We start from the raw sequence: 21,902 nt of genomic DNA on the forward strand, positions 1-21,902 counted from the left end.
CGCCAATAGATACTGGTATCCAACTGATGATTCTATTGCCAATGCAAGATTGTTGTGCATCGTTCTGGACAATGGACATGACATTTGGAATATTGTCAGAAATAATGAATGATATTTTTTATTTATAATCTTCGAGTCGAAAATTAATGACACTTTGTTTCTACAAAGTACAAATTATCACTCCTTACATATCTCCAACAACTATAAATTTCGATGCTAAGCCCTTAACTCCCAAGTAATTTTAAGTGCGTGTTTATTTCAAGCGTAAATTAGGCAGAAAAGATCTCATATGCGTAGTAAGAAGTGTCAAGCTAAATAAGCTCATACAACATTACGAATATGAGAGATCATTTATTCCAAAGAGCATACAAATGATTATTATATCATGATTGGGCATTTGTGGAATCATCAACTGAATTCCAGTATCTGTTGAAAAACCACATAGAATCTGCTTCCACCGCATATCCATCTTGATTACGGTGCCAACTGTAGTAAGCATGGGTTCGGTTCTTGATATCAAAGGTGGCATGACCAAAACTGGCCTCACGATAAGCTGAATATGCAGGCTGTGGTTCTGTCATGCTGCACCAGAGAACAGAGACATTTATATTAACAAGCAGTAAACCAATGTATCAGTCAAGATCAAAACTCTAGTAGTATTCCATAATTTTTTGTCTTACTTGGTTGCCAAGCCTTCAAGATTCCCTCCATCGCCAATGGTTATGTATACAGGAGCTGATTGATCCTTTACAGGAGTACAAATACCATTTACAACATTGTATGCAACGTTGGATACACGCTCCTGTGATATATATCAGATCATAAGAAAATGGAAATCTACATATGTATAGGTGTAGACACGTGTCTCTGTTTGTGGTGAGTCATTAAGAAAAAATGATGTGCAGATCGAATCATTCATGCATATTTTATTTCTACCCTCAAAACAATTTCTAGAATTGCAACCAAATTTGTTGAACTTTGAGAATCAGGGTTTAACTGTATTTTAAATCTGTCACAGGCAGATTTCAAACGTGTGCTTATTCAAAACAAACTACCATAACTAAACACTCAAAACTCATACTTCAATGACAAAATAATGGAAGGTAAAAAAGGACAACTTACGGATCGTTCATAAGCGTGAACATGACCTGCAAATACCACATCAACTTTGTACTTCACAAACCATCCCTCATACATTACTCTCATGGTTTCCCCCTCCATATAATGATAGTTGTAGCTATTATACCAGGGGGAATGCATTAGAACAATCAACCAAGGTGTCTCAGTCCTGTTAACTTTTGGCAATTCCTGTTCAAGCCATTGGTATTGAGGGGTGTATTTACCTGAAAAAGATATGTTAGTTAGCAATAAGTGATTTTTTTTCATTTGCTAGGATAATACAATTGAGTTGAGTTATGAAAAATGATGATAAACATGTGCCATCATCACAGCACCATACTAGTAGCTAAACATGAAATGGTAGTAGCAACCTTTCTGTTCAATTTAACTACTTTTAAATTGGGAGTTGGTTATTCCATCCCATGTTAAAAAGCATTGTGCCATTGTCTTCATGACCATCATTCATACCAATGTCACATGCAAAGACAAATACATGCTCTTACCATATGCCGAGTATGAAGCCAAGACTATGATGTAAGCTGAAGCTCTCTTGATTGAATACCAAAAGGGAGCAGTACTGTTTGAAGCTTTGTAAGGCACATGGTAACGATTAGTGTAAGGCTTAAAAGGTTCGGTTTCCCCCTGCAACACAAATACACATTTACAAATACAATAATAGAAAACTACGTTCACTTTTACCTAAAAAGAGAAGGAAAAAAAAAGGGAAAAAAACATTACTAAAATTAAAAACCACAAGACAGAAAGGAGTCAAACATTCACAAACATTACTATAGACATTACTTTCAACCATAAAGAGAAATGTTCCTTGAGAGTCTTACGATTTTCGGGTTAAAATCTAACTCGTGATTCCCTGCAGTCCATATCCATGGTTGATAAGCAACACTTCTCTCAACGAACCTTCCCCATGTATCCCATCTAACATTGTCATTATCTGCGTAAGAAAGATCCCCAACAAACAACACCGTTTTCCCTTTCTGCGGGTTTAACTCGTAATGAGTAAGAGTCTTGTTTGAATCAAAACTCTGACCAAGATCCCCTGCAAACCATACCCATTAGTTTGAACAAAGTAAAAAAATATGTTATAAATATCTCAACACAGATATAAGAATGAACACATGTAGTCCTAATATAAGAACATCTGTATCCCTTAGACCAATGCAAAAGGGTCAATAACCAGCCGAAAATGAGAAAAAAAGGGAAATAAAAACAAATGATAATTATCGGTTGAACATACAATATCAGATTCGTATATTCTAAATGAGATTCTTTTCTCCTCTGCTTTTGAAATTTCACTTTTTTACCAGGTGACTTCTATGCTAGTCCCGGCATGGGTCTGCTTGAACTACGATGCGGATTAAAACTCTAATCTGAGAGAAAGCATTTGGTCATACAGAATACATACCTATGAGACCAAATGTATAAGGCACATCAGGGCCAACTTCAGGGGGAGTTATAAACCAGAACTGCCGTGGAGTGTGCCCAATCCCAACCACGTAGTAGTATTTGGTGTTGAACTGCCCAGATAATAATTAAGCAAAATATATAGAAAACAGTGTACACATACATATATACGGATTATCACTCTCAAGTTTCATCTTGAATTCCCGTGTATTCTTATATAGAGGCAGAACAGGAACAGGACAAAAACAGGGGAATTATGTGAGAGCAATCTAATGAACGAATTGTATGAAAAATTTCAGTCACCTTCAAGTTTATGATTGTCGTGTGATGAATGAAACCAGAGGTGTAATTGTAGAACTTATAGGTAGTAACTTTGCCTTCAGCCTGTTTCTTTTCCTTGCTATTTTCATTCCAATAAATCACGGTATTCGAACCTGGTTCATTCACAGTCACCCATGACACTAGCACTGCCTTCCCCACATGGTCTCCTTGTGTTATGTGGACCTTAATTCACAACACCCACGTATCGATCAACGAAATTAATATGAAAACTAAAAATCTCAAAACTTAAACCAATTACACATTAATCCTATGATTCCTATCAACCCCACCTCCAAAAAAAAAAAAAAACAGAAAGCAATGCAAAAACGCTTACATACCGAATACCATCCCAAGACGTTCACAAGATATTAAAAAAATTACGAAGAAAAATCTATAAACACTGGTTCGATTTTAAGGAAAAAACAGGAAAATAACTAAAAGGGGGAGTTAAGTACCTGTTGAGGTGCATTATAGCCGGGTGGGATTCGAAAGACATCGCTATCCAGAGGCATATGCTGAGCCTTCTCAACTTTTCTCACAAAAGTGCTCGTCTTCCCTCCATTACACACCACCACCACATTCAAAACCAAAATAATTGCTACCAAAGAAGAAGAAGAAGAAGAACCCAGCAGACCCATCTTGATCTTCTCCTGCACACAATACCCCCGAACCTTAAGTGCACCCCTTTCAGCTCGGGTGTCGAGTCTTCATCCTCATTTATAAAACCGTTAAATCAGTATTTGACTTAACAGGAAAATGCGCGGAATATTCAGAGCTCCATACGAATACAATTATTGATACTAATATATTTGCATGTGACTGAGTTTGAGTGCGCAAAAGGTGGGGTCCCGGGGGGCAAATGATGATGTATTAAAGCTGACTTTGGACTTCGGACTCGACGACTCGTGAGAAGTCGTGGGCGTAACGTCCAGGACTGTTGACCAAGTTGCATTTCTTTGATTTTATTTTTTATTTTTTTAAAATAAGAAAGATAATGTGTATGGTTTATTTGAAGAGCTACAGTAGAAAATAAATATAGGACCACTCTTTTGTTTTGATAAATAGTTAAAAACACAAATTCATTCTTTATTGAGAAATTTTTTAGTCACGAAGAAATTACATAAAAATAAATTTATAAATTGACGTATTTTAATGTAGTGTATAAGATTATAAAATTATTTTTATTATAAAATAAATTATATAAATTATATAAAATTATGTTAATTTATAAATTTATTTTTATGTAATTTTTTTTTGTGTATATAGCAGTCATATTTTTTATAATGGGCCAGCCGAACGTGGGATGCTTTGGTGGAAAAGTTCAATTTTTTTTTCTCAAATTTCGGCCAAGGAGACTTATAGTCAACCAGGTGTGAATGCTTGACAACGTTAAAATGACCGAAGAAAAAAGCTTAACAACGTAGAAATTAGTTTACCAAAAGAAAAAAATAGCGAAGATGCTATAGAATTGGAATTTGGAGTGGCCTGCCTGATAGCGGATAAAGGTTGAAGTTTTCCACCACAGAGCGAAGTTTTATCCTGATTGGACCATTTAGAGATCAGTATGTGATTTATGAGAAAATGGTTACTATATTCACTATAAAAAAAAGGATAATTTGTGACGAACTATTTGATACGTAAATAATTATTTACAATAAAAATAAACTTATTTTAACAAAAAATAGTCATTTCAATCACAAATAAATAATTCTCTTATAACGTTCATGATTGGGCATTTGTGTAATCATCAACTGGATTTCAGCATCTGTTGAAAAACTACATAGAATTTGCCACTGTATATCCACCCTGATTGCGGTTCCAGTTAACTAACTGTAGTAAGAATGGGCTCGGTTCTTGATATCAGAGGTGGCATGGCCAAAACTGGCCTCGCGATAGGCTGAAATATGCAGGCTGTGGTTCTGTCATGCTACACCACAGAACAAAGACATTTTTAGTAACAAACAGGAAACCAATGTATCAGTCAAGGTCAACAGTACCCTATTATTCCATAATTTTTTGTCTTACTTCAATCTTTCCCCATTGAGCGGTGTTACAGTCACCAAAATTGTATCCGAATAGGGTCACAAAATAATGTATTTCAGTTTTTAATTTTTTTCTTTTTTTTATGTATTTTTTTAATCATCATAAACATTCAAAAAAAATCACAACATCATTAAAAAAAACTTTCTTAATTACTCAGTAAAAAAGGAAAAAAAAAAAAAAAAACTCATTCTATAAAGCATTTCTGTTCCCCATTTTACTTTGCACGAAAGAAATATATATACATTTCTCATGCAAATAGTAATCACAATATCAGATTGTTTTGGGTGTCAAGGAAGGCCCATCATCAGTTAACGGCTTCTAGAAGACCTCAGTTCAGGACCCAAACCAATCTGATTCAACTTAGGCCCAGTTCTATCAAGTTGAGGCACTAGGACCCGTTTGGATACATAGGTCATCTCATCTCATATAATTCTAACTAATAATCTCACTAATATTCACAAACTATCTCAACTCATTTCATCTCATCTCACTATTCAAACGATCCTTATATCTATATGAGAAATTATTTGTACAAATCCTAATAGACAAGTCCTGCATAAGTTCTTTGTAAAAAAAAAATAGACCACACTACGAAAAAATATAAAAAAAAAAAAATTACTTTTTGAGTGGGATCCACATTTTTACAAAAGGTATGCACGAAACTTGTCGATTTGAGACTTATATCTAACATTACTCTATTCATATTGGATGAAATTTCAACTTTATTAATTAAAAGTTTTTCTACTCAACAATCCTACACCACACATATGTTAAAAATAAAAGCACGTATGTGGTGTAGGATTATTCAATAGAATTGCTCATTAATTGAAAGGGGCAAAAGTTGATGAAAAAATGATCTTAAACAAATATACCAATTTTAGTCATCTTTTTATTTTCGAGTTATCAATTTCCAAACTTAATCGAACTTATTAATGGAAAATATGTATACTATGCAATTTCTGCCTCGCGTATACACACTTGTCCATTACAAAACATAGTCATATAAAAAATTATAAAAAGTATTGTACTTGAATAATTTACCTTTCTTGTTGAAACACTTCTCCATTATTGGTTTTATTACTTTTTGTAGAGAAGCGTGAAGCTCAATGTTGTTGCATTGAACGATGTATCAATCCCAGCATTTTAATCTATGGGTCTAAAATCTAGTGATTACAGGATCAATTTAACACGAATCGTAAACTCACACATGATTATGGATTCAATTATGTATTACAAGCTTTCATAAATTAAGACAAAAAAAAGAAGCACAAAAACAGGAGAAGGAATAAATGGATGGAAAAACAGAACAGACAAATCCGTCCAAACAACCTGGTTCCTTAAATCCAACCCAACACTCGGATATTTCCGCTCCGCAAAATCTCCACAGAAGCCAATGTGTTTATTTCCCAGCTGCGATTACGAGAAGAGTAATGATATACATATAATAAATTATATAATATATTCTATAATAATGTTATAAAATAGGAATATTTTTATAAAATTATATTATTTTTATAAAATATTTTATAAACATATTCTTCATTTAATATATTGTTGTGTAATATGTTATATAAAATGTTGTATGTAGATGATTTTCCTTACCAGAAACCTAACAACACCAACCCTCCTTACACGCCACGTGTCATCTTCTTGTGGGCTCCCCCGTCTTTACCTCCTGCGTAAGCAAACCACATCCCTCGTCAAACGCCACCTCGAGTGTAACGTCTACGACTCATCTCGCATAATAACTTAGGAGATCTTATCCGTTACCCAATGTGGGCCCCTATTTTCAGCGGTCGAGATGGATTTGGTTTTTTGGAAGGCAACATGAGGATCCGCCCCCCCCCCCCCCCCCCCCCGCTCCGAGAACCGTTAGATTATAAAAGAGTACCGACCAAACTCCCAATAACCCAATACCACCGACTCTGTCTCTCTCTCTCTCTGAACCAATGGATCGTCGTTTCTCTCTCATTTTCTTATTCGTCTTCGTCGCAACGGCGACGACGTCGCATGTGGTGGAGGATCCTGTTCAAGTCGCGATGACGTCGGATGTGGTGTTGGATAATGTTCTCTCTGAAGAATCCGAAGATCCCGAACCCTTAATACGGCAGGTTGTTGATGGCGCCGAGAACCTGAACGCCCCGCGGCTGGGCGCGGAGCACCACTTCGAACTCTTCAAGCGGAGGTTCGGTAAGTCGTACAAGTCGAAGGAGGAGCATGACCATAGGTTCAACGTGTTCAAGGCTAACCTGCGCCGAGCTCGTCGCCACCAGAGTCTGGACCCGTCGGCCACTCACGGCGTGACTCAGTTCTCCGATTTGACCCCGTACGAGTTTCGAAGGGATTTCTTGGGTCTCAGGAATCGCCTCAGGCTGCCCTCCGATGCCAACAAGGCCCCGATTTTGCCGACCGATGAGCTTCCCACCGATTTTGACTGGAGAGATCACGGAGCTGTTACCACAGTAAAAAATCAGGTATAATCTTTTGATAATAATTTTAAAATTTTTTGTAGTTATCAGATTATTCAAGATTAGTTTTGATGAAACGAGTTTTATATTTTAATTATATATATATATTTTTTTAAATGCTATCTTTTAAATTTCTAAGTTAGCAATAACCAGATACCTGATTTTATATTCTTTGAAGTTTATACATGGGAAGTTGGTATTCTTAGCGTTGAATATGGTTGTAAATGAATTGATGGTAATTTTATTGATTTGTTAATTTGGATGGTTGTGAGGGAACAGGGTTCGTGCGGATCATGCTGGAGTTTCAGTTCGACTGGAGCCTTGGAAGGTGCTAACTTCCTTGCCACAGGGAAGCTTGTTAGTCTCAGCGAGCAACAGCTTGTGGATTGCGATCATGAGGTTTGGCTCTCTCTCTCTCTCTCCATTAGGAAAAAATTATCATGAGAAGTGGGTCATTGGAATAATCTAGTGTTATGTCAAACTGGATTTATTGGATTATTGACGCTGAAGTGATGTGTTCAGGAGTGATGCTGAAGTACAATGATGTGTTCATGAGTGACTGAGTGGAAAATGTTCATGTTCTGTTAATGGTGATAATTTAGAAAACTTGATCGCATCAAAATTAGTTAGTTCGGAAAATTTCACGATTCATGTTGCTGAATGCATGCATGAATGGCGGAATGTTTCTGAATTTGGCATGCTATTTTTTATGTCAATATTTTGTCAGGTAAACATACTACGTTCTCGTAACAAGTGTCACTTGTAAATATGTAAGGCCACTTAAAAAAGAACTTGATGTTTATCATCCTACACAATCCCCTCTTGGATGTTTATCCTTGCGTATGCATGTTTATCCTTGTGTATCTTATTTGCATACTTGCGCTTTGAATATTGTGCACCGACTCTTCTGCAACTATGGATAAAACTATTTTATACTCATTTTCTAATTTAAGCTGTGTCATTCTGCAGTGTGATCCAGAGGAACCACGTTCATGCGATTCTGGGTGCAATGGTGGGTTGATGAATAGTGCCTTCGAGTACACACTTAAAGCTGGTGGACTTATGCGAGAGGAGGACTATCCTTACAAAGGTACCGATCGTGGGACCTGCAAATTTGACAAGAGCAAGATTGCAGCATCAGTGTCCAACTTCAGTGTCGTTTCCCTCGATGAAGATCAAATCGCTGCTAATCTTGTGAAAAATGGCCCTCTTGCAGGTGATTGACTTCTGTCATCCATATTTTTTTGGTGTTTAGATGGGCATCGAACATTTTATTACCAGAATTCATAACATTTATGAGAATGGGCTCTAATTATTGAATTCCTGATTTGCTTGAATGCAGTGGCTATCAATGCGGCGTTCATGCAGACATATGTAGGGGGAGTTTCGTGTCCGTACATATGCTCAAAGAGGCAGGATCATGGGGTGTTACTGGTGGGGTATGGGGCAGCTGGGTATGCTCCTATCCGAATGAAAGAGAAGCCATACTGGATCATCAAGAACTCATGGGGTGAAAACTGGGGAGAGAATGGGTTCTATAAAATCTGCAGGGGTCGCAATATCTGCGGAGTGGACTCCATGGTCTCGACAGTTGCTGCAGTGCAAACTTCTTCACAGTAGGGCGTGAATTCTAGTAATGTTCATCGTCCTATATGTCTGTATATAAAAGGGATATGGCACTCATATGTTAACTTGATGTCCTTGACAATTTACTCGAAATCCTCCAAAAAAAACTTCAGTTACATCATACTGAAGTATGTCATCGGGTGTATTAAGTCAATTGTTATATGTTTTAGTGCAAGTTCTTCAGACTCTCTCTATCATGAAGTTCGCAGTCCTATATTCAGAAGCGCCTACAGCTCCATACTGTCTAGGCCTTCCTATCTGATTCCCCAGGAGTTTATCATCACACCTAGTAGGGAGGCCACCTCCGTTTTACCGGAGGAAAAAAGAAAGTATAGACTCTACAATGTTGACTGATAAATGATCACTTTTTTTTTAAAAAAAATTATCATATATAAATAGAAGCTTGTTTATTTTAAGGTCACTCAAAATAAGCTATTTATTCCTGAAGTGACAAATAAACAACCAGACTGGGAGGTGCTCTCTGCAAAAGACTTCCAAACCCCATTTTAGATGCACCCGATCCCGTCGTGTCTCAAATGAAAGAATCAACTACCTACGACTCTATTCTTTTCAACAGAGCATAAGAATTTAATCCAATGCCTTATTCATCTTCATCATCAAGCAATGTGAATGAGAATGGATAGAACTTGCAACCGTCTCCCTCGTAGAATTTGTTTTGGAACTCCACCCAGTGAAGTCGCAATGCATGTAGGAAAGCACTGAGAGTTTCCATCACAAGCAGCACCCCAACAGTGGCGCAAATAAAGATGAGGATGCCCACTACAAGGATTATTATATTGTTGTACCTGTAACACATACAAAGTAACGCAAGGTATTATAATTTCATTCAACTCCTTCATTACCAATAATATAGCAAGACTGCCAAGTGACTCCTGATCCTATGCAGTCCAACAACTTGTTAAGTGTAGGGAATAATCCACGGAGTGATCAGAACAAAGGAACTGGAATGATGGAATGAACCCTTATAAGGCATGACTTCGATCATTAATGTCGGTGGGCTAATCTCTACATTCCAAGAGTTAAAATAAAGAAAGTGTGGACTCTGCAAGACCTTTGATCTTTGACTAGTTAAGAGCAAGAGATCATTATGAAATGAATTAACATACCCCCAAGCAAGTAGGAGAAGTTTATCATAGAATACACTTGACAACTCCGAGTGCGCAAGACTGGTCAAATTGAAGCAACAAGACCAAATGCACAATTAGTTTCCAGTTAAAAATATGAAACATAAAAGTGCAAATATAATATATTGGCTACTGCGAATCACATCTGCGAGCGTATGCAAAGAACACATATAGCACGGGAAAGGTTCTATTTGTTCATAGAATTTAAAAATCGAACTGGATGGGCAAAACCAGCCTATGAATTTAAAATTCATGCAATTATCACATTGTTTTAATTGTGAATTTATTGAGACCTGGTTTAAAACCTTTCTGAATATAAACTTGACCACTTCCACATAGATCTATGGAAAAAGCTATCCAGGCAGGCCTCCTTTTTAGGCCAAGGATAATTTGAGAATAAGAGGAAGGTAGGCCAGGCCCTCTTTGGAGTTGTGATGCGCTCTTTGAGATACAAGGAGAAATGGCACACTCCAGGATATGCACATTGTGCCTCATCATTTAACAATTGTTTTATTTACATGTCCCTGTGCAAAACTTTTAGTGTAAAATTAGTCAAATGAGTAGTCCGAGGTACAATGTTCTATTTCTTCAAACCATACTTGACCAAGAATTCCTGTCAAATTTGACCAACATATTCCTTCAAAATGGCCTGGAGGTGGCTCACATGGTTGTTTAAACGAATAGCTCTGCCTTGACAGGTTTGTCTCACCTCCATATTGGATCCCCATTTGTGTCAATGGAACATCAAGATCCCCTTCATTCACGATTGACAACACACAAGGAAGGATGCAATGGGAAGGTAGCAGCCTAGCTGTATAGTATCATATGACCAAATATTCATGAGGCAGAAAATCTCCGTCTAACTGAGGTCAGGCTAGTTTTGGTCTTTGGTACAGGCTCCCAATATGTCATCCTATATATGGGAAGAAGTCAAACTTCACCCCAATAGATGAATGAAAAAGTTTCATGAATTGATGTGTCAATAGGTATGACCTATCAAAAGGTTCACATTTCTTTTGAAACAACTTTAGCCAGGTGGATCACCATGGTGTGGAAGATGAGATGGCATGTCGCTGTTATAAACAGGAGTCTTAAATTGGTGAAAAGAGGAGAAAGCTCATAATAAGGATAATGAGGTCACCATTATCATAGCCTGATTATATGTACTAACACAAAAACAGAGATAGATTTCAATGAGTGGTGAGATTGATGCAAGAATTCAAGTTTGTAGTGCATACCTTAGGGCCCATAGACGAAGGTAAGAAGCTGCATTCGAAACTGATCCAAGCACAAATTCTATAGTATGTATGAGTTGGTGTACAAAAACTTCACTAAACTCAAACTCCTCGTGACCATGTGAGTCATGGTTTGACTCCAACCGAAAGGTGTCATCCTCTGTGTCCTGGAGTGGTGTGTATGAGTGGCCTCGGAGCCGCTGAAGTAACAGAACTATCAGAACCAGAGTAAATATAAACAAATATGATGATGCATTATAATTGGGCAAGTGAATTGATAACAGGAATATAGGAAATTTACAAGCATACATCTTGGTGTTGCTTCTTCAAAAGAAAAGGCTTTGGGAGTAGCATCCAGGGTACAGCAACAAGGGCCAGTAATAGTAATACAAGCTGGTAATGGAACGCATGGAAAAAATTGTAAGGAATGACCGGTGTTATTTTTAAAGATAGTAAACTTAAAAATTATGAAAAAAATATAAATATTAGAAGGGGAGAAACCTGCACCGTCTTCTGGCCAGCAAAAAGCTGGTTTTCGCCCAGATCATCGGTGGGACTAAGGAACATGTATATCATTACGTGGTATAGATCAGCTTGTGAACCAGTGCACCACTTTGCAAGGATGAGAATGGACAAGTAGCCAAACAAACTGTTTAAAAAAATCATCTGGGGAACGAATTGGAACCTGGAATGATGCATATCGCAGCTAAATGTAAGTTAAAGTTAACAGCAGAAATTTATTCAATAACGCTCAGGTATGCTTTTTTTTTTAACAGTAAACAAGAATTTTATTGATGAGAGAAATAGGCACGGGCCAAGTACACAACAGATATACAGGAGCAACACCTACACATGAATGTCTAGGGATACAATAAAGTAATGAATATTAGCCCATTAAAATCTATTCCAATTGACCAATGGAATAAAGCATTAAAGAAAAACATTATTTTTTATAAGAATGAAATTTTAGGAATAGCCCAAGTACACAGGAAGTATACACGGAGTACACCTAGTAACAACTAGGAACTTGAAATGGATGCAAGCAAATTATGGAAACTAGCCCAGGTTCAGTCTATGGAATCATATAGAGCAGAATGTTACCAGACATTCAGTCTATTCCGAAAGAATTTGGCATTACAATAGCTTAATATGATTCCAAGGTTCATCTGAGCTACCCCAAGAAGGATTGACATCTTCATCTTCAAAGAGTTCAGGAATGGTAGCTCACTACGGGTACCGTGCCATGCAGGATCTACACCAAATGGGTAAGTGGGGAGCACCTTAATCAAGCCCACCGTAGTGGCATCTCTGCCAAAAAAAGGGCTTTAGACTATCAAATATAACTTAAAGAGCTGACAACATACAGTAAAATGCACTCTGAGAGTTTGCAATTTACACGCAGGAAAGGTCACGGCAAGCATAGGCTGAAGGGCCAAAAAGCTCAAATGGGACAGAGAAGAATTCATTATAGATCAAGCCTGTATAGATTGAGAAGAGTGCCATCATCAAAATACAGTAACGACCACCGAACATCATTTCCATAATGTCTCCAAGCTTCTGTAAATTAGCAGAATACTGATTTATTAGATATTAACATAAAGAGATTTTTTTACAAGTAATTTTACCATAAAGGAATTTGAACAAAAGATGACTACAGACTGGACTTTGTGGAAGTTTGCACATCAAACATATCCAAATGAAAAAGATGGCAAGATGATGTCATTTATTGAACATGAAATCAATACTCCGCCATGTATGGGTATATTCATATATCGTACACATGTATATATGCTTATTATACATGACACAGCTCTACAACTAATTAAATAATTGTTTTTTATATTTAAGAAATATTCATTACAAAGTGCAAAAAGGTGCAACCTAACTACATGTTCAATTGGACTAACCCATGCCAAAACATTGACTGACACACAAGCTAGCATGTAGAAGGGTATAATATGTCTACAAGATGTCAAAGACACCTAGTATAAGCATAAATGTGACAGTGAAAAAGAAAAAGAAAAAAAAAAAGATACCAAGCATGATATAAGAAGAATTTCTTCTCCAGGAACCAGGCTATTCCATAGTAAATCTGTATAACAGGTTAGGGGAGAGGGTGTGACTGTTGATTACAGCAATATGGCAAAATTAGTCATGTAACGGAGACAAAATTTCAGCATATTGCCAAAAATCCCATCGCAATATCTGTTCCCAGTGCAATGGTAATTACCAGACCCAGGGCAAAAACAGAATAACACATTGAATGACACAGTGACTTTCAAATTCATTTGAAAATGTTCCTGGGTTAAAGCACATAATAAAAGAAGGACAGACATGATACAGACACACAGACCATAATGAAAAAGGTTAATAAACGTTTGTTATCCCTTTGCGGAGCAGAATATGATTTTATACCAGAAATGGAGAACCGTAATACAAGGTTATACAGGCCTGTTTGGTTTCTATTTTGAAAGTCCATCTTGATAAAATTCTAAAGATTACCTGACTAGAATATCTCCTCTCCCTGGCTACTAGAAATAATGTTGCAAATAACAGGCATAGTCCATGCCCCCAATCACCAAACATGACAGCAAAAAGAAATGGAAATGTTACGATAGTGTATACAGTAGGATTTGCTTCTTGATATTTAGCCACCCTGCATTTAAATGGAATAACACACTTTAGCATAATTTATATCTCCATCAAAATGAGTTGCATTAGCTAAAATCTAACAGACTAATTAAATACAAGCATATATAGACCTCCTATTTTTTTATCATCTTTTTCCATTTAATAATAAATGTGATTCATTAATTCTACAAATGCCCTCCATAAATGGTTAACATGTCATTGAGTACAACACTTTATATGAAAGGGAGGGGGAAGATGTCAAAAGAGGACAGGAAACAGTCTTCTTCCATATTATTCAGTTACCTAGAACGGGGCTATTTTATGATTTACTATGAATATCAGTAAAGGAGACATGGATATGGTGTATAAAAATTAAAATGTTCCAACACAGGATACGAATGACAATTTTGGCTGAGCTTTATTAAGGAGAAAAGTAAGGATAGCCCAAGTACACAAGACATATACAAGAGTAACACCTACGCAGAACTATCTAAAGATAACCCCAGACGGAAATTCTAAACAGATGTAACAAACAATCAATAGTTTGAATTCAGTTGACTTCGGTAGTCAGCTGCTATACACATTTCTGTGAGCAGGCACTCGGCATCCACCCCACATCTTTCAATCATCAACAGTTTTCAGCTATTAATACGGAATAAGTGAACATATTTTCAGAAAGGAACTCACCCATATGCATCAACAATTTCTTGGAAAGGAGAAGTAAACTTGTTTGTCCGAAAATAGGAAGGTGGTAACTCCTTGGTTTGCAAGACCTGGAAAATTGCTCCAACTTGGGAGTTAGAGTCAAACGCTGCCCTCTGCAATGCATCCTGGATCTGCAATAGGCAAGACCAGATATTGTTTTGAGCAGGCTAGATGCAAGATTTCATCCATACATCATGGCAGAAAATTCCGATGGATGTTGGTCCAAAAAATACAACCATAAAAGTAGGAGGGGAAAGAATACCTGTTTTGTTGCAAAAACAGGACTCCAACCCTCACCAACAAGACACTTTTTTGTCACATCAAGACTAAGCATATTCAGGGTGTGATATATAGATTTCTCCTTTCTCACCTTCATAAGTTAAAGGAACATTGTTAAAAAACAAAAACTGTCCACATCGAATTAATTCTACATTATCAATAAACTTTACTGAGCATAAGAAGATCCGAACAGACCAAGATGTCCCACTGCTCAAAATGATCGCCAATAGTCTGCAACAAATTGTTTCGTTGCAGCAGCCCAATATCTATAGTAGCCTTCAGCTCTGAGAGTCTTCCTGAAACCTGAAATTAAAATAGTTGCATGTATAAGCTTATATCAAGAAAGTGTGACAAAGGAAGTCTCGTAGACCCATTCGTTACTTTACAGATGCAAATGTTTCATTCCAATACTCACAAAAATAACTTAAAAAATAGGAGTAGCTTGAGAAGAGAAACAAGAAACAGGAAAACCTCTCATGGCAACTAGTATATTTATAAACCCCCCCCCCCCCCCCCCCCCCCCCAAAAAAAAAAAAAAAAATAAATAAATAAATAAAATAAATTCCTGGATTATAAGGAAGCATACTAGCACGTTTTGAAGGAAAGGTGTAATTTTCTTGGAATATTGTTTTTAGGATATAAATCCCACAATCATCCCCTAAAGAGATTGGGCAAGGCCGCAAGAGTAAAGTATAGAAAACGATTTTTCTCATATCCAATCACTGTAGTGCCAGAATATTAGCTATAATGTTTATTACTTGTCCACAATATTGTTCTAGGCCAAAAACACTGGGACCAACTTCTATGATAGACGATCTGTGATTTTGGCATGGGTGATAGCAAAGGTGGACCAACAACCATGACAAGGATCGTGCTAACTTTTGGGAAGGGAGAAGATCAAAGGATGATACCTTTGATCAAATGGCAAGGACAAGTCATGTCATGTCTCCCTCAAGATAACCATACAGACATACGTGCCAAATATTTAAGTAGGAACCATTAGATACAAGTACTAATCAAGCTCAACACTACAAAAATACATATTCACTGTTCACCAACTTTATGTTATACTATTTAAAAGCCTAAATAAAGTTTCTTTTTTTAAAGCACTTGTGACTAAAGTAGAAAAGCTATATCAGTGAAAAGGATCACACGCCAGCAAAATGGTGAAAGCTCCTCTAAACCAGATTATGCAGCCAACCTCCAAAGCTTAATGATCTTAGATGGTTGTGGGGACGAACCATCCTATTTTACTACTATCTGATAACAACCACAATTGTGAGCTTGGTACTTCAATCTAAGCTACTAACCAGTAAACCTTGGTCACACTGTAAACCTTTTTTATTAGACCTATATGATGTCAAATCATCCAAGCAAAAAATAGGCATACCTCGGTGATCATTTGAGCTTGTTTACCCAAGTCCTCACTAAAAGGATAACGATTTGCTCCAAAAGCTTCACATATTTTAAGAATCTTGTTCTTTGCTCTTTCTCCGGAGTAGAAAACCACAAATACATTCTTCTCAATCTACAAATAAAAAACTCCAAGTTAGAGATAAATCCAACTGTAATACAGAAAACTGAAGTGATGGGAAAACAAAATTTGAGTTAAAAGTTTACAACACTGATTCTCATCTACAAAATAATGATTTCAGGTATAACGCTAGTGCATTATATGATAAGCCATATAGAAGAAGGAACAGTAACCCTCACATTTTAAACTTACATGTGCGTATGTGGGTGCATGGGTCCCTGTAAGTTGGGCTATACTGTCATTTAGCATCAAGAGTTTGCTAGTGCAGTACCCAAACAGATTGTAATAGACAAAAGAGTATGAAAACAGAGGACACATATTACAAGATAAGTGCACACTTTTGTCCTGGTGTTCCACAGAAACACTCATGGATCATATTAGAAGAATGAAAATACATTTTTTTTTTTATAATTAGAAGGATGAAAAAACATATGTATAAACCTCTTCAATACCAGCATTTCCCTGTTGTAATGAGCATAGCCCACAACAACCAAGCTGAAGTACAAGAGGGATGACCATGAATATGGATGAATATATTTGGAAATATCCATGATGACACAAAAAATTACAAAGGCAAGAACCAGCACAAATGGACTCGTGGATGAGAACATTTCATCTACTTCAGGGGAAAATTATTTGCATATTTCCATTTAAGCAGGATATAAGGGCATTTGTCTGAACGTGTCATGTGTAGCTGAAGATAGTGTCTGCCTCTACACATAAACTGCTAATAAGATCAGTCAAGGGCGCAAACCACTATCTCAAAAATTAGGATAGAATACAACAGGTACTGAGAAAATATATATATATATATATATATAAAACACGACTTTTTTGGATCTGTCCAAGACAACAAGCTTGAAGAGAGGTTTTACTGTCATAAACTAAATTTCATAAATATCATTTGCCTTCAATCTTTACTAAAATAGAAAAATCAAGGAAAAGAAATCGTTACCTTCTCTCCCGTGACGGGATCTGTAACAGGGTCCTCAACTACAACTTGCCTTATAAACACATTACCCCTAGTAGCACGAAAAATAATCCTCTCAAATGCCATAGACTTTTCCCTAGGAACAAGGCCTGTGATGAAGCCCAACTTAAATTGCTTGGATGAATCAGTTGACATTTCCTTCACAATAGTCGAGCAAAAGCTTAATCTCATCTAGTAAAATAATAGGTAATGGTAGTGCTAAGAAGATAAACCAGTAGTTAAAGCTTGTAAGTTTAAGCCTGTACTTGATCCAATAATAAAGGTGCATCCAAGGATTCTTCATGAGTCTGGCTGGATTCATACTCCCTCCGTTGTTCTGTGGCACTGCTGAGAGCTGTGTGAAAAAACTCGCCAGCCTGGAAGAAAATAATGTTTGATTTTTTTATTATCATCTGTTACGACTTTACAACACAATGACAAACATCCTCTTAAAAAACACAATAGAATGAGAAAAAAATGAATACCGTGTCCTGCTTAATTGGAATATAGAACTAATTGAACATGATATTCTTAAATATTGAGTAATAATACTGGGGAAATCTACAAATTTAAGACTTGGCTTCAAACACCTTGATCAAATGTACATGGCAGCATGGGTGGTCACTAGACCTATGTGATTACAATAATCTACAATCTAAGGAATATATATGTGCCCCTTTGTAACTTTTCTTAACTGCAATCCATGAACAGGTGGGAACTGTGCATAGTGCATAGTGCATGTCTCGTGTCATGGGTCAATCAATGATAATTAAAGGCCTCAGTTATGCTTCTCCCCCCCCCTTCCTCCTCCAGTCATTTGGCTCAAAGGCCATTGGCCTATGTTGCTTGGATCAGTAACTAAAAAAAAAAATTATCAGACAATCAACTTTCAAAGATCACACTGTTTAAGCCATTTCCATTACCATAAAAGGGAATACAATTGCGATCTTAACATACTGATTAACGAAGCAAAAAAAAAAAAATGTACCTTCTCCAAAACAAGCTTATATTCCACTAATTCATTATAAGCGCGTTGCAACTTCTCACCATTTGCATTTATTTCCACCAGCTCTGCCTCAAGTTCACCTAGTTTTACCTGGCGCACACACAGAGTGGGGTTAAGGCACAGTTCATTTTTAGCCAGCTATTGACAATACCAATATACCTCTAAATCATCCAAATTGATATCAACTTGTGCTGTCGACTTTTTTGAGCAAAAGCCCGCCTTCAGCATTTGTTCCTTGAAAAAGCGTAATTTACGTGCCATCTCCCCACATTTTTTAATCTTCAAACAAAAAATGAATCGGTAAATATGCCACAAATTAAATTTGACAGCGTAATGTCAACATGTATAAAAATTTAAAACTATAAAGCAAATTAAAATCATGTGAATTTTGTATCTAGCTACAGGGTATTTTGCACATCTTACAAGACTCGCTTATTATTGTTTGCCAAAGAGGGTACTGTCAGATGAAACTTTTTTTTTATATGTAAACAAAATAAGATACAGCTAACATCATCTGCATCTAACTAAGATACATTATATTAGATGTATCTTATTAAACAGTTCACAATCAACTATAAAGCCACAGATTGGTACAAAGTCAAATGATTAATGATTTGATTAATCCCAAAGGCGAAGACGGAGCTGAAGCCCTCCAATCTCTTTTAGTGTCACAGGAAATACCCACATGTATGAGCTTCACTAGGACTCAGATCAGCAGAGTCAGATCAACTATCTATTTCGTCCTATGTCATATCCTCTAACCCACAATAATGCACCAAATCCTCAAGCCCACAAAAAATTACCCAAACCATTGCAAACCAGCAAGACCATCAACCATAGTACCTCAGTTACCACAAAATAAAGAAAAAGATGAATGAAGGGCCAACCGCTCAATCCATGTCTCCCGATAGGATTTGACCAAATTAAATGGTAGTAGCCTAGTAGGGCGACACTGACATGGCCAAGGATGATAATAACCACTTCTTAAATACAGAGCACAGTAGCAGATAGAACTTTACGTTGTTCTAGGGTGTAGTAGCCCCGTTCAAATTTTCTTCTTTCCTTTCCATATCAGTGTAGGCAACCGTTATAGGGAAATTATAGCGACATACTCCAAGGCAATAGAACCCACATGCATTTTAACTTAATGTGAAAGTGATATGCACAGAAGCAAACTATACGAGGATGATTTCCATAGTGCAAGCATATACTGCAGTTGTATATTGTAGAACATGTATACCTGAGCAGCATAAGTCCGCTGAAATGGACTCTTCTCCGCATTCAGCTGAAAGATTGATATGCGAGAAACATTAGGTAGGGAATGCATATTAAGCTGGAGAAGTATCAAAGCAATATGCCAATAAACACAATTACATTTATGCACCTACACAGATGCATGGTTATACAAAGAAAGAAAGTGCTCCATCTTTCTCTAACATCTTTATCTTCCGTTAGAACTTCTTTCATGCCATCCTTACGAGGCTTAACAATATGGAGTCTCTATTTTCTCAAGTGATAGCTAAATTTATATTTCTCGAAACTCAAATCCTACAAATGAAAATGTACAGCCTACTGACTACCTAGCAATTGAAATAATGGATATTCCTGAAGCTAAGAAATCACAGCTTCTTTTTGCTACTAAACGAACTATAATGCCTGAAAACAGCGTCATCGGCGTTTTCAAGGATAAACAGTTACTTAGATTGGTGTACTTATTAAAAAAAAAACAGGTACTTAGATTGATGTTGTATCACACTACATGTGCTATGTACATAATTGATCATATTAGTATTGAATCAATAAAAATGAAGGGGGAACAAAAACAATGGACAATTGCACACTAATTCACACAAAATTAAATCGAACTATGGATACAGTGAATTTCACTCTAAACTGCGCTGATTAACTAATCATTTGCTACAGTATTCCGCAATCAAACCTCACTCCTTGATCATTTAAAAACCACCCTAATCCGAAGTCAAATTGTAGATATCCCGGATATACAGAACAAAGCTAGTGTTTGTCCGAACCGAAAATTGACATGAAGAATGAAAAATAAGTGGCGAGAGAAAGAAAGAGACGGAGAGTACGGACGTCTTTGAATTGGAGGAGGCCAACGTCGCCGACGTAGGAGGCGGTGACGTGAGCGGACTCGATGGGGACAATGAGCTGGACCAGCTGCATCGGCTCCGACCTGAACAGATACATCGGCGGGCAACACCCTCCTCGGGCCTCTCCCATTTCTCTCTTAACAGTTAGATGGCCTCTCACTCAGTGAGAGAGCCACAGAGACGGAAGCAGTGATAAATCGATCTGAGTCTCAAGAGTCTCTGACCCACACGAGGTGTAGAGGTGTCCTCTGGCTGGGGTTTTCTCTTGAATTTTCACGTATTCATTCGATTGATATTTGATAATTGTTAATAACCGCTACAAAAAGCGTATAATGGTCGGACCCCTTGTCGAGCAAATTGCCTTTGCCTTGGACAATGTGATTCAATTAATCACCGGTTTTCTTAAAAAGGAAAATTAGTGACTAAAAATAGGATATTAGTTGTAAGAGTAATGACACCTACAATTCTTTTATAATTATTTTATAATCTATTTTTAAATAATTAATAAAATCATATTACTCCATTAAAAACAGAATTTAATATTATAAAATTAAACTAAATAAACACGCCTTTTCTTTTTCATTTTGTTGGGGGGAAAAGACCCATATTTTTTCAACGAACCCCGGCGAGTAATTTCGTTAGTGTCTTTTGTGCACTGGCCAATGTGAAGACATGACTAGCTAGACAGCATGAAACTTCGCAGAAGATGAGCCTTACCAAAAGGACTCCAAAAAACGACACAAGTTCTGGAAACCATGATTTTTTGTACGTGGTGCCAGGTGCAGTATCTGACTTGTTTATGCATGCTCCAATGGGCTCGGGGGATAGCACCGAATATAGTAACTTCAAGTGCAGCTGTAACCCATAGCTTCAAATGGAAACTTACATGCTGCATGCATGGAGTCTGCTTTCAGATAGTGAAACAATATATAAATGCATTGTAATTTGTTACATCGATAATTTCATATCAAGGAACACAGTACGTGTACCTTCGGCTATAATAAATACGGAAGGAACTACCACATAAAGCATTTAAAAGCACCACACTGGTATCCAATCCGACCTTAGAAGTGCTTTCTCTCTCCATACTCCATGCTTTAATTAGCCAAACCGTGGGATTGTGATATCTTTAGGTGAATAAAACCGCAAAGCCACATCGGAAGCATGCATTTCCGGAGCAGTTTCAGTAAGCATGTCAGTTTTACTAGATATTGTAGCCGTGGCATATCAACCAGCTGACACGCACGTACATATTGTCAGAGAAACAAATGTACATAGGTCTCTTTC

At 37.0% G+C, this 21,902-nt stretch overlaps 3 protein-coding genes across 5 annotated transcripts; 1 reads left to right on the top strand and 2 right to left on the bottom strand.

Moving 5' to 3' along the window:
• Positions 1-237: 237 nt before the first annotated feature.
• On the bottom strand, positions 238-3,642 carry LOC121256579 (purple acid phosphatase-like). The gene is made up of 8 exons (XM_041157426.1): positions 3,318-3,642; positions 2,845-3,045; positions 2,543-2,654; positions 1,959-2,176; positions 1,623-1,761; positions 1,123-1,343; positions 681-802; positions 238-582 (listed from the first exon to the last, which is right to left on the bottom strand). Exons 1-8 carry the CDS (start codon positions 3,498-3,500, stop codon positions 384-386), a joined length of 1,395 nt encoding a protein of 464 aa, XP_041013360.1. The 5' UTR covers positions 3,501-3,642; the 3' UTR covers positions 238-383.
• Positions 3,643-6,808: 3,166 nt separating this feature from the next.
• LOC121254756 (cysteine protease RD19A-like) lies at positions 6,809-11,127 on the top strand. Of its 2 annotated transcripts, none has more exons than XM_041154904.1 (4): positions 6,809-7,379; positions 7,653-7,772; positions 8,343-8,589; positions 10,843-11,127. In XM_041154904.1, the coding sequence occupies exons 1-4, from the start codon at positions 6,855-6,857 to the stop codon at positions 10,953-10,955; spliced, it is 1,005 nt and encodes a 334-aa protein (XP_041010838.1). In that variant the 5' UTR covers positions 6,809-6,854; the 3' UTR covers positions 10,956-11,127. The 2 variants fall into 2 exon arrangements, with proteins under 2 accessions (XP_041010838.1, XP_041010837.1); XM_041154903.1 differs by lacking the exon at positions 10,843-11,127 and adding an exon at positions 8,716-9,182 and having other exon boundaries at positions 6,811-7,379.
• Positions 9,379-20,905, bottom strand: LOC121254755 (V-type proton ATPase subunit a3-like). 2 transcript variants are annotated; one of them, XM_041154901.1, is made up of 18 exons: positions 20,599-20,905; positions 19,745-19,789; positions 18,664-18,783; positions 18,487-18,594; positions 17,765-17,875; positions 17,484-17,657; positions 16,385-16,522; positions 15,190-15,297; positions 14,978-15,085; positions 14,698-14,846; positions 13,882-14,035; positions 12,776-12,936; positions 12,481-12,687; positions 11,881-12,064; positions 11,689-11,772; positions 11,383-11,579; positions 10,127-10,186; positions 9,379-9,805 (listed from the first exon to the last, which is right to left on the bottom strand). In XM_041154901.1, exons 1-18 carry the CDS (start codon positions 20,743-20,745, stop codon positions 9,601-9,603), a joined length of 2,460 nt encoding a protein of 819 aa, XP_041010835.1. In that variant the 5' UTR covers positions 20,746-20,905; the 3' UTR covers positions 9,379-9,600. The 2 variants fall into 2 exon arrangements, with proteins under 2 accessions (XP_041010835.1, XP_041010836.1); XM_041154902.1 differs by lacking the exons at positions 9,379-9,805; positions 10,127-10,186 and adding an exon at positions 11,076-11,217.
• Between the last annotated feature and the right edge of the window lie 997 nt (positions 20,906-21,902).

Source organism: Juglans microcarpa x Juglans regia, chromosome 3D (genome assembly GCF_004785595.1).
Source record: "Juglans microcarpa x Juglans regia isolate MS1-56 chromosome 3D, Jm3101_v1.0, whole genome shotgun sequence".
Taxonomy (NCBI): Eukaryota; Viridiplantae; Streptophyta; class Magnoliopsida; order Fagales; family Juglandaceae; genus Juglans; species Juglans microcarpa x Juglans regia.